Source organism: Vanellus vanellus (assembly GCF_965231255.1).
Source record: "Vanellus vanellus genome assembly, chromosome: 28".
NCBI classification, from domain to species: domain Eukaryota; kingdom Metazoa; phylum Chordata; class Aves; order Charadriiformes; family Charadriidae; genus Vanellus; species Vanellus vanellus.
This window is the reverse complement of record NC_138933.1, coordinates 1,105,462-1,117,726: the sequence shown is the minus strand read 5'-3', so window position 1 is coordinate 1,117,726 and position 12,265 is coordinate 1,105,462. Positions and strand designations below refer to the sequence as shown.

The following is a 12,265-nucleotide window of genomic DNA, read 5'->3' as shown; positions in this document are numbered from 1 at the left end:
GGGCCACTGTCACTGGTGTCCCCGTGGCGTGGCAGAAGGGCTTGTTGAATCCAGGCAGGTTTCAGCCTCCTCTGCATTAAGGATTTGCCGCCTGCACCTTGCCCAGCTGCACAGATGCTGACTTTGAGCCACCGGCAGTGCTCTCCTGGCTTCTTCCTGAGCACCCAGGTATGGGAGGCAGTGCCAGACAGCCCCACGGTGAAGGATACCAGAAGTGTATTTGTGCAGGAAACTGAAAATGTTGCGGCTTCCTTCCTCTGACATAAATAGCTCTCGCCCTGAAAGCCGAGTCTCCGCTCCGTGTGCTGGTGGGGACGTTGAGGCAGTGGTCAGGGACCACCACGTGCGGGGCAAAGCTTGGTCTCAGTTTGAAAGTCTCCTTGCCCAGACACCTGATGGTCCGCGCCGGAGCAAGGTTTGGGGCGAGCTCCAGTTGTGCCCCTGCTGACGGCAGTTGGGCCGTCTGTAGATCCGCACAGGGAATTTCATTTGTGCCTCTTTCCCTGAAGATGCATCTTATTCCCACAGAGCCGGGGCTGCTGGTGTTTCACCCTTGTTTCAGCTCCTTGTTCATTTTCTTTTCATGACCGAATCTGCCTTCCAGCCCAGCCTTGGACCTCGGCCAGCGTTTGCCAAAGGGATTTCCTTCTCTGCAGCAAGCAGAGAGGCTCCAATTAATGGGCAGGTCCCCTTGAGTAGTCACTCGCTGAGAGTGGGTATTGTGGGAGTCCAGGCTTTTTGTCTCAGCACTTCCAGATCAAGCAAGACACCGCTTCAGAGCCCTGAGCTCTTCCCCAGGGCCTCATGAGTCAAGCTGGGTTCTTGCTGTGTTGCACGCAGCAATTAAAAAATAAAAGCCTGCGCTGAGCTGTAGCGCTGGTGACAGCAGCCCCCGCGCAGCCCTGACCCTCCGCCGGCGGCACGAGGCGAAGCGGGTTGTAGGTTTGAGCCAAGCGGATGGAGGCTTCGCTCCGTGCCATGCCCGCGAGGCGCTCCGTGCCATGGCGGGATGCTCCGAGCAGCGGCTTCGTGCGTGCGGGGAGGGGGACGGCAGCGAGGATCCCTCTGCAGCGGCCCCCAGCCGGGCTGCGGGCAACGGCGTGGCGCGGGGCAGAGGTGCTGCAGAGCGCGTCGGCGTGCTGTCCAAACCGGTTGGGAACATTCTCCTCTGCTTATGCAAAGGGTTGGTAATTGAGGAGAGGTTCGTATAATCGTTTGATCTCTCCTCTGCTTCCCTTGGCACGGAGGCCGCATCCTCTCGTGCTGATGTAATCAAACCCGGCGCAGGAAGACGAGGCGTCCTGCACCGAGAGGGTGCTCGCTCGCTTCCCGGCAGCGCTTGGCTGCGTCCGCGGGGCTGCCAGGCTGCTCTGCCTCTGTTGGCATCTACCTACTTGGAGAACAGGGACCCAGAGGAGCTTATCTTGCCAGGACCCGTGCCAAAGCCTCTCTCCAAGGAACATCTGTGTTGGCTGTAGGCAGGGAGATGATGCTGAGGCTATAGACTGGACTGTTGCCTCTTGCCAGAAGCCTGGTCCAGGGAGAAGATGGGGCTGTTAGAAGACACTGGACTGTTCCAGCAGAGCGGGGGCACTTGCTTGCCGGGAGCTGCTGCCTATCATCCGCATTCGTCTTTGCCTGTGGGCCTTGGCAGTAGTTAAGGTTTTGGGAGCGCACCGCAAACCCTCGCCCCTTCTCCGGCTGCTCCTGTAGCCGTGTCCGCAAGGAGAGGACATGGGCGGTGAGGATGTGTAGCAGCCCTCCGCGGGGTGCGTTTGCAGGGCTGGTGGGGCAGGAGGAGCAGTGGAGCTCAGCGTCAGCCCGCTGCAGAAAAAGGCTTTGAGGGAGGACCAGGGAGAATGGCACTGCTTCTCCATCACCTGGCTGGGGACAGCACGATGTGGGGGGCTACGCTGAGCCGCTGCTGGTGGCTCTGGAGCAGGGAGTAGCCGGCAGACCCTGTCCAGGCTGTGCGACCGGGTGAGGGTGGTTGGAGGGGAAGGAGTCCAACAGGGACGTGGTTTAGTGGTGGTTTTGGCAGTATTAAGTTGATGGTTGGACTTGATGATCTTCAAGGTCCCTTCCAACCTAGACAATTGTATGATTCTGTGATTCTAGGGAGGGCCGTGCTATGGGGGATGTTTCCCTTCTGGGAGGGGAGGACTTTTCCTGAATCTTGGGAGTTTTCATGAGCCTACGCTGTTCTGGGGAGCACGAGGCGCCGCCAGGCAACCTTGGCTTTCCTTCAACAAAGCCCTTTGGTCACGAATTTCCCTCTGTTTTGGAGGAAATGGCAGTTGTTGCGAGGTTTCCTGGGGATACCTTGCACTCCTCCGCACAGCATCCTCCCCCGGGGGCCTTCTGCTGCTATTTGGGATGGGGTTTATGACCGGTGGGGGTGGGAGGATGTGACTGCTGGCAGGAAATGACTGCCAGAGGTTTCCAGCTGTGCCAGAGCCGTGGTGGGGATGGAGCCCACTTGCTGTCCCTCCGGTCCCATGTCCCGACTGTGGTTGCAGGAGATGAGCTCTGCGGTCCCACCTTGGACCGTTGTGCTGCCCACGCTGAAACCGTGTGGTGCGGGGACCTGATTCTTCTGCAAAGAAACTGGTAAAACCACTATTTATTTACTTACTTGCTTTAGACGTAGAGAAGCACACGGATACCTGCCTGCGTAGGCACTGCTGATGGTGCCGTATATCTGGGCACGACCGAGGAACCGCCGACAGGGACGGGGTTGCCTTACACCGGGATCGTAAGCAGCTATTTGTGAAACCACAGGCGCTGTGTTGCCCGCCTGGGGCGCGATTCAATCCTGCCTGTGCCCTGCTCTTCCTGGGGTTTAGTACCTGTGTGTCCCTGTGACTGAACCATCTCAAATTTAGACACGAAACCTCTCGCCAGGTTTTGCTGTGCAGGTTTTGCCTCCGCACGTTCGTGGTTTGGGTGCTTTGAAGGCTTTGAAAACTCATCCCTGGGAGAGGGGCAGCATCCTGGGAGCTCAGCCTCTGGCACGTTTGCAAGTTGTTCCAGCTCTTCTGGGAGCTGTACGTGAGCACAAAGGAAGTTGTTTGGTGGTTTAAGTACTGCCTGCGGTGAAATTTGGGTCTGGTTCGGGGCTTTGGGGTAATTTAGCGTGATGCAGGGTTACCTTGGGATCCTCTTGAGCAGCTTCGCCCTGCAGGCAAAACGCTTTCAAGGCCAATCTGCACACGTGGATTTAAGGGCACGTGGAAAACCTGCCCTGAAACAGGCACCTAAACACACCTGCGTGGATCTGCTCGCCCCACTGACCGCATCTGTGGGGCAGACCTGGGCCAGCGAGGAGGGGGCTGGCTGGTCAGGGAGCTGTATTCCCACTGCGGGTGCAGGCGGACCACCTCCATCCATGTTCTGTTTAGTCTTGAATGGGTCACTCTACCTCTTCCTTTGGCAGTGGGGTCCTGCCTTCAGCTCCATATGGATGCTGTGGGAACGTATAGCCTGGTCCCATGTCTCTGAGTCTGGATGGGAACACCGATACTGGGGTGTGGGTTGAAACCCAGAGCATTAAAAATAGCGGCAGATGCAGGTACAAAGCTTTTTGCGCCGTGTTCCCGTGGCACAGGCTGGCCTCAGTGCACCGTGAGATTTTTGGGTCCCGGAGTCATGAGTTTCAAAATGTAACTACGCGCATTTGTGGGGAGAAAATTCCAGGGAGGGCTATTAACTGTCTGACTCAAAGGTCACGAGCCACAAATAACCAGCGAGAGTAATCAGGGGAAGTATCTCGCCCTGATCTGCTTCCCGAGGCCTGATGTGAATCTCGTTTACAGGCTCAAACAGAGTATTTTCTGATTTATGTGCCTAAAATACCTAAATAATGTGCTTTGCTCACAGGTGTATGTGCGTAGTCTGGGTGGTTTCAGGTGTGTTGCTTATGTTCATGGCTTTGGTTGCGGAAAGGGTTTTGTGATACACGTGCGACTTCGCCAAACTTTAATCATAGTCTGTCCCATTTTTATTTTTTTTTTTTCCTGGAAACTTTTAGCAGAAGAACGTTTGCAAGAATCGGAGTAGAAAAATACGGTTTTACCCTTGTGGAAAAACTCTCAGGGGGCTTTTCATAGAGAAGCATCAGCCTCTTCTTGTTTTGGAGCAGGAATTTGATGTCTGGTAGGGAGGAGAGGGACCCACCCACATCTGGCCAATTCATAAAGTCCTTGAAACTCCCAGTTAACATGCTCCATAAAGAGTTATCAGAATTTGGCAACCGACCGCTCCAAACATTACATCTTCTCTGAGCATCATCTGTTCTCTTATGGCTCATGCGGGACGCTGCGTACTGCCTCTCGGCTCGGGGACAGCTGTGGCGGCGCAGGGCTTTCCCCGGAGCTGCCTTCCCCGGAGCTGCGCGGTGGCTGCCCTGCGCTCCCCCGGCAGCCGCCCGGCAAGGCGAGGAAGGAGGAAAATGCCCCAAACGCTCAGATTTCACGGGGTCCTGGGAGGAAGCCCCTCGGGAACGCACGAGCAGATGGAGGTAGGGGGAGCAGAGGGGTGCGTGGAGCACTGGTTTGGGGTTCCTTCTGTCCCCCCAAGGGCTGCGAGACCTGATGGCAGTGCCTGAGTCCCTGCTGCTGGTGTAGCTGGGCAGAGATACTGGGGTGACGCTGGTTTTGTCATTTTTTGCTTGTCTTTGAGGGGAGCATAGTGTTTGGTCCCGTAATTAAAACCAGCATCCACCCCAGGGGCCAGGGTGAGGTTATGCGAGGTACCCCGACTCCGGGATTTCCTATTTCTCGAGTCCTGGCTTTGTGATCTTAATGTTATTTCAACATAGTCCTTTTCGTGCGGTTTCTTATTTAAGTGTTTTTAATTTGAACAAATTCCCTCCAGCTAATTTTTGTTACTTGTGCATGGCTCTGGAGAAGACCTTTTCCTTTTATTGAAGAGGAATGTTTTTAATCACACGCATTCTTCAACCTGGCTGAACTCTGAACCTTTCACAGCTAATCAACATAAGATGGGAAACGGTTTTCAAAAAAAAAAAACAACAAAAACCAACCAACCCCCAAACCAACTGCCTTTAACTGCTGCTCAGCCTCAGACAAAGCTCTTCGCTGTGTGCGATCTCCTCGCGGGCAGCGCTGGCACACAGCACGGCTGCACCGCGCCGCGAAACCCACGGCAGGCAGGGCTGCCGGTGGGGCCGCGCACAACGGCGTAGCTCTGGTGCCTCTGGTTCGCTCCGTAATCATCTGCCCGCCCGGGTTTGTTTGCTTCTCGCTTTATTTCCCTCTTATATAAAGCGCAGCTCTCTGCTGGTGGCTGATCTTGCCTCTTTAAAAAAAAAAAAAAAAAATAATCAGGAAATGCCGAAGCAAAGATTTCTGCGCTGTTGTTGTGGTTTTTTTTGTTTTGTTTTGTTTTGTTTTGTTTTTCTGGGGGGGTGACTGTCTGTCTGAGAGCAGCAGCGTGACCAGTGATTTCCCCTTTCGGGGAGCGAGCGACATAAGCACCGGATTACCACCGCCAGCCTGGGAAACTCGCCGCCACCAGCTCTCGCCGTGGCCAAACGCTCGGCAGGAGGCCGAGAGAGGCGCTTGACGTTTTGCAAAGCGGGGAGCCCGTCGCCGGCTGCACGCGTGCTCCGTGTCTCTCCCCACCTCGCTGGCGAGCGCGCGGGACCTCGGAGCGCTTGGGCTGTTTTCCCCACTGTGTGCCATGCCGGCAGCCTGGAAAATGCTGGTAACCCATGCCGGCTCGGTGAGCACAGAGCTTGCATTCACGCTCCTACCGCCGAAGGCTTTCCCAGGGCTCGCCGGGGAGAGACTCTGCGCCGAAGCTTCTCTTGGCTGTGTTGCAATCTCCCCTTCCCGCGGAGGAAGGGTGGAGCCGCAGCGGCTGCTACCTGCCCAGGTGCGGAGCGGTTTGTGCAATGGGCTCGGCACCCCCGGGGCGCTCGCCTCCGCGCGCCGGCACCGCGGCGCGGTTCGCTTCGGCTTCCTCCCGCCGCGCTGGCGTAGCGGCGTGTTTTCCTCCCGGTGACCTGGCTGCGCAAGGTGACCCAGAAAAACAACCGCTTGGTGCCACAGTGGTGTGACGGTGCTTCTGCTTTAGTGTCAGGCTACAGGGTGCGAGCGGGGACAAGGCAGCGAGCGATGCCCATGGCCACCTTCCCCTCCCGTCCAGGAGACTGATGCTGCCTTCCCTCCCACCCCGAATACCCGCTGGGTTAGTTGAGCTGAGCAGATAAGTTTTAAATTATTGATTATTCAGCAGAAGCAGGGAGGAGAGGGAGAAGGCACCGCGTCTTTGCAAAGAGGTTGAGTTTTGCTGTGTTTTAGGGGTAGGGTTATTCACAAAGGCTTTTGCCCTGCGAGCGCTGCCCCGGTCCCACCGCACTGCTGCTGGTGACATGGTGGCTGCTGAGCCCCTGCCAGCCCCGGCGCTCGTGTGAAGATGAGCTTGCCACCAGCGCCGGCCTTCCCATGCGAACGTTCATGCGAACTAAAAATAATTCGCAAAAATGTTGGCAGTTGGACATCCAGCCGGGAGAGGAGCCTGTCCCAGAAACCTCCTGCCTCTTCCCATGGTGGGTGCTCCCAAGCGCGCTTCTCCCTGCCCCAGCACTCGGCCCCGCTCCTGGCCAGGCGGGTGAGGAGGAGAAGGATGGATTTGGCCCCCTGAGGCTGCACGGGGCCAGCGGAGCATCCCAGTCCCAGCCCATGCATCCCAGTCCCAGCCCCTCCGTGGCCACAGTGCTGGTGGCTTACGGTGTCCACTAGGAACAGGCAGGACCGGGCTGGGTTGGGGAAAGGGACAGACCCCCCAGGAGCTGTGGGGGGACCGTGCATTTGGCCTTCTTTGGGTGAGGGGAAGAGGAGGAGCTGCTCATCTGGCTGCCTGCCCCCTGAATCATGTGTGAGCATCGGAGGCTGCCGGGGAGGGGAGTTGTTTACTGTAACTCTTGGCGGAGGTCCCGGCATGAAACCCCAAATGAATTCAAGCTGCAGCAGGAGGTCACGGCTGAAACAAACAGCTCCCAGGGCAGGAAGGGCTTTGCAAAGGGGTCCAGAGCTGCTGGAGCCCAGGCTGGAGCAGGAGGGCTGGGGGGCATCCCAGGGAACTGCCACGCGCCGGTGCCACGCGCCGGAGGGGTCCCAGCACGGTGAAGGTGGCCGAGGCTCCTGCCCAGGGGCTGGGCTGCGCTCCCCGTGCGGCTGCCCCCGGCCGGTCCTTGTCCCTTGCCACCCTGGCACTGGGAACGCAAAGCATCATGTTTCTAAGCTCTGGAAAACCGCCCTGAGTTCTGTGGCTTCAGCCTGCGCTGGCCGAGTGCGAAGCTGTAACGTTGGGGTTTTGTGCGGGCTGGGACGCCCGCGTCACGTTGGGCCACTTCGGGCCGGTCTGTGCTCCCGTGGTGCCTTGTTTTCATCCCATCCTCCCTCTTTTCTACCTCCTAAAAACGTTGCCAAAACGTCCCCAGCTGAGCAGGGCCCGGCGTAGCGGGGTGCTCCCCGCGCCATCGATGTGCGGAGCTGGGGGGCCGTGGCAGGAGGAGGGTCTGCGCAGCCTCTGCCGGCGGCTCTTCCCTGGCTCTGGTGCCTCTTGGCCGTGGGGATGCTCGACAGCCTTTTTCCTGGCGCTGGGCGAGCGGCGAGGAGTTGTTTTTCTGGCTGCTGGCCGCTGGCCTGCCCGTCCTCCCTCTCCCCCAGCACACGCGTTCCCTCCCACTTCTTCTCTTCCGCTGCTTCGGAGTTTGTTTTTAAAAAGACTCAAACAAATGAGGTAGAGAGATTCCCAGAGACCCCGCCAGTGCCTTCCCCCTCGGCTCTGTGCTGCCGTCTGCATCTCCCTCTCCATCCCCAGAGGTGCCTGTAATAGCCCCTCCTGCCCCGGTGCTTGCCCCCGAGACCTTCTCGCCCCATTTTGCCCTGGGGAGGGGCTGTGCTGAGCCTGAGGCTGCTGCTGATGGGCAGCTGAGAACAAGACTGCTGCTGCTGAGCATTGGCTGGTGGGAGCTCCCCAGGGGCATTTTTGGGGCATTTTTAGCATCTCAAGCAGAGGAAGGCTGTGACAGCTCTTCTCTGGATGAGAGATAGTGATCTCTCTTCCGAGGATGGAGGCTGTGGCTTGGTGGGCTGGTCCCTTCCTCCTCGTACCCGCACTTTCCCCTCCAAATGATGCTTCTGCGTGTAAGCAGCCCTTTTCAGCGTCTCAGAGCTGAGCCCGACGGCTGCGGTCCCCCGGCAGCCCTACCGTGTTTCCCAGCTCCTGCCCCTTCGTGGTATACAGCAGGACAGTGACATTTGGCTGGAGGGGACCGAGAGATGGCTGAGCTTCAGCAAGTTCCTGCAGATAGACAGCGTCACGTGGCGGGGATTTGGCTCGGCTGGGAGCTGTCAGAAGTCCCCGTTTCCCATCCTGAAATTTGCTCGTTACAGTCTGTCCTTGTCTGGTTGCCAGCAGCCCGGCACGTTGGGTAGCACTACGTACACCGTGCCGCTGCCTCCCTCCAGTCTTCCTCCCACCGAGCATCCCCGAGGGGCTTCGCCGGTGCCCATCGCTCCTCCTCCTCCTCACTGGGAGGTGGGAACACATGTGAGCTGAGAAGCAGGAGGTGACAGCCCGGCTTATCGCTTGCATCCTTCAAAATCACTGATGTTTAGCAAGAATCCGAGGCCCTTCGGGGCTTGCTGAAGCTGGGAGGTTTCTGGAGCACCAGGCAGGTATGGCCTCCCAGGGTGCTGGTGCTGGCACTGTGCTGCGAGGAGACGGGACCCAGCGCTGAAGCATCTCAGGTAGCACTGGGATGAATTGTCAGTCCCGTGGAGGACATCAGGCTTTTTGGGACCACTGGCTTCTTGCAGGTGTTGAAGGGCACATAGAGAGAAGACTTGGGATCTTGCTTAGTGTAGTTTCACTTGGACTCTTGTTTGCTCATAAAAATGCAGCCGAAATGTACTCATCTGCTTTTGCCGTGCCCGACCCTCAAAGGGGGCTGTGGGGCTCCTCCTGCCCATCTCTTGGCATCGCGCCGTGTCCAGCCCCGAGGCCTCGGTGGTAACGGGGCAGAGGAGCTCAGCGGCTTTCAGGCTGCGGCTGTTAATCTTCCTCAACCTCCATATCACACCGGTTATGGTGGGGCAGGCTGCGTGTAGCAATTAGACCCAATTAGCCAGAGGCAAATTAAATCCCAGGCAGTTATCAGCGAGATGGAGAGAGAACGGGATAAACCCAGCGATGGGGTTCCCTGGGAACATCAGGTCCTTCTCTGACATGGCCTGAGGTCGGGGACATTTCTGTCCTGGAGAATTGAACCCGTGCCGAGAAGTGTTTGCCCTCGACCAGAGGGAATTTTCTTGGCTTGGGCCACGCAGGAGCGCTGGAGCTGGCCCCGTTTCAGCAGGGCCGTGCACCCCGTCGTCTGCACGGATGTGCGCCTGCCGTTATTAATAGTCCCTGTGCCCTCCTTGGGCGAACACGCTCGTGCTCCTGCCCATTGCAGGGAGCTGCAGGTCCGGGCGGGAGTTTGCCGGGTTTCCCCCTGGCAGAGCTGTCAGTGCTGCGTTACGGGGCAGGAGCCTGCAGAGATTTCTCCTGCAATATCGCAGCCATCAGCACAAGCACACTGATGCCGTTGAGGCTGAGGTTTGAACAGCGCAGGGTGTGGTTCTCTGTCTATAAAATAACATTGGCTTTTTTTTTTTTTTTTTTTTTTTTTTTTTAATTGAAACAGCTTTTGAAAAACAGTCAGCTCTCGGGCTGCAGTGGCCTTGGCCCTGCGTCCTGCAAGAGCATCCCCCTTGCAGCATCTTTTCACGCGGAATTTCCTGCCCACTTACCTGTTTCCAGCTTCCCCTGTGCTGCAATGCCCGTGGCGAAGCGCGAAGCTGCAGTGGCCGCGGCCGCCTCGCGCCCGGCTGCGTTTGGTTCGTGAGACGCCCCGGGGCTTGTCCGTGCGTCCTTCAGTTGCTGTCGTGCTCGCTCATCCCCTTTCTGTCTTCTCGCTGCGTTGTTCGGAGCATCCTGCTGCAGAGATGCAGGAGGAGCGCTGCAGCTGCGGACATCCCGTGGCTGGGTGGCTCTTCTGCAGGTTTGTCTTCTGGTTCTTGCAGCTGGAGGTGACCAGCTCGCCTTCGCACTGGCCCGTGGCACGTGCGGAGTAAATTAAACAAGGCTTTGGAAGCTGCTTGGTGAAAATCCCCTGCTGCAGTGGGTGCTCCGACGCGTTGTGGAATTGGGACTATCGTAGGTGTTCCCACGAGGATGAGGGGTTCAGCGCACGGGGAGGTTGTGCGTCCAGGCAGGGCGGGAGCGTCTTAACTTTGCAAAGCAATTCTCAGCCGTGGTGTCAGGGAGAGACGCCCGCAGCACCTTGGAGACTCTCCAAGGCTGTATGGTTTACAGGATTTTTTTTTGCCCAGATGATGGAAGAGGCTTTTGCAGGCGGTAGATGGTGTGTGGCAAGCCCTTCTCAAGGGCAGGGCACGTTCCTCGCAGTGCCCTCCTGCGCATCGGGATATACCCGGGCCCTATCCTGATGCTTTCCCTACCTACCAAACAGGGTGGTCTGAGCCGGACGGGGGCTGAGCAGCGCTCTGCTTTGTGTCTCCACAGCTGCTGTGAACCCGTGCACCTCCCCGCGGGTGCCCCAGACCGCTCCCATGGACCTGCGGATCGGGCAGCGCGTCGTCAAGCCCGGCTCTGACACCACCTTGCTGGCCCTGAAGCACACGCAGCAGCTGCAGCACCAGCTCTTCCTCGCCAGCCTGCACCAGCAGCAAGTGGAGCAGCTCGCCCACCAGCACGTGAGGGTACGGGCAGCCTGAGGTTCTGGGGGGGACCAGCACCCGCTTTTGGCAGCGGCTGGGTGGGGACTGGGCACTTGAAAAAATTAATTTTGCCCACAAAGCACATAGCTCGTGGTGCCGTGTCTGTCTGCCAGCAGTGCCCTGCGTCGGGGCTGACTTTGCCCGAGCTCCCGGCTCTGGCAGGGGTTAAGAAGAAGAGGCTGGAAATCCTAATGCCAAAATAACCTTCCCAGGTGAATTCCTTCTTTCCCCTGATCTGGAGAGCCCGTAGTGCTTTTTAGCCAGCCCGGAGACCTCTCTGACGCAAGGAGGCTGGTTAGGGAGTCAGGTGGGGGGATTTCGTGTCTTATTTTCAGGCCAAATCTCCGTCCTGCCAAGGCCAGCAGGAGGGCTGGGGCCTCCTGGGATGTGCGAAGCGGGGAAATGTTTTCAGCCGCATACCATGTGTGCTGAGCGAGGAGCCAGAGCGACTGGACAGGATGCCTGGTGTCTGTGATCTGCCACTCCGCTTGGCCACCGCTGTTTCTCTGCCCTGAAGGCACGGCTTACTCACTTTACAAGCTAATTTGCTTTTCTGGGAAGTCTTCACTGAAATTCTCTGGTGTCACTCGGAATAGCACCCCTGCCCCGCGCAGCCTCCGCTGCCAGACTCTGCATTGTCCCAAAATTACAGTGAGATTTAGTTTGGATAGTCCCTCTGGAGGCCCTCGCTGACAGCAGGGCCAACTGCAGAGGTAGGGCAGGTTGTGGAGGGTGACGTCCAGGCGAGCTGTGACCGTCACTAAGCACGGAGATCACCCCCTGCCTGTCCCAGTTGCAGGGCTTCACCATGCTCATGGCAGGAATTGGTTCCTGGTATCCAGGTGGGATTTCCCTCCTGGCACGTCTGTCCCGTCGTCGCTCGTCCTTTTGCTGTGCTCCTCGGAGGAGCCTGGCTCCATCTGCTCCATGACCCCCTTTGGGTGGTGGATGATGCAGTGGTGTCCCCTTGCCTCTGGAGTAAACAAGCCCAGCCTCATCCGCTTCTCTCACGTCCCATGTGCTCTGCTCCCAAGCACCAGCCCCGCTCTCGGTGGCTGGCATGGGCTCACTGGTCCCAGTAACCTTGTCTGGAAGCCCTGGTGGAATCACACTGACTTTCTGGGAGAGGCTGACCATCGACTTGGTCCACACAAGGAGAATTTGAGATGCTGCTGCTGCTGCCACAGCTGGGGGGTGCTTACAGGCATTTGTGCGGACGTGATGCTTTCTGACCACCCTGTAAGATGGGATTGTCTCTGAAAACCTCAGCTCTGGAAAACACCAAGATCCAAACTTTTAAGACCAGTAGAATAGTTTTTTTTTTTTTTTCTTTTTTCCTCTTTTATAGTCAACTACGATTTTTATTTTTTGCTGTATTACAACAATACCCTAGCTACAGATATGTCAAAACACCGTGAAAGGCAGCAAGTTGAAACAGACTGGTTTGA

At 57.6% G+C, this 12,265-nt stretch overlaps 1 protein-coding gene across 1 annotated transcript in view; it reads left to right on the top strand.

The window, feature by feature from the left end:
- The window catches only part of HDAC7 (histone deacetylase 7), a 91,102-nt gene that overhangs the window by 64,233 nt on the left and 14,604 nt on the right, over positions 1-12,265 (top strand). The window contains exon 2 of the mRNA XM_082496390.1: positions 10,603-10,799. Coding sequence (XP_082352516.1) covers positions 10,603-10,799 — 197 coding nt within the window. The remainder of the gene's footprint in view (positions 1-10,602; positions 10,800-12,265) is intronic.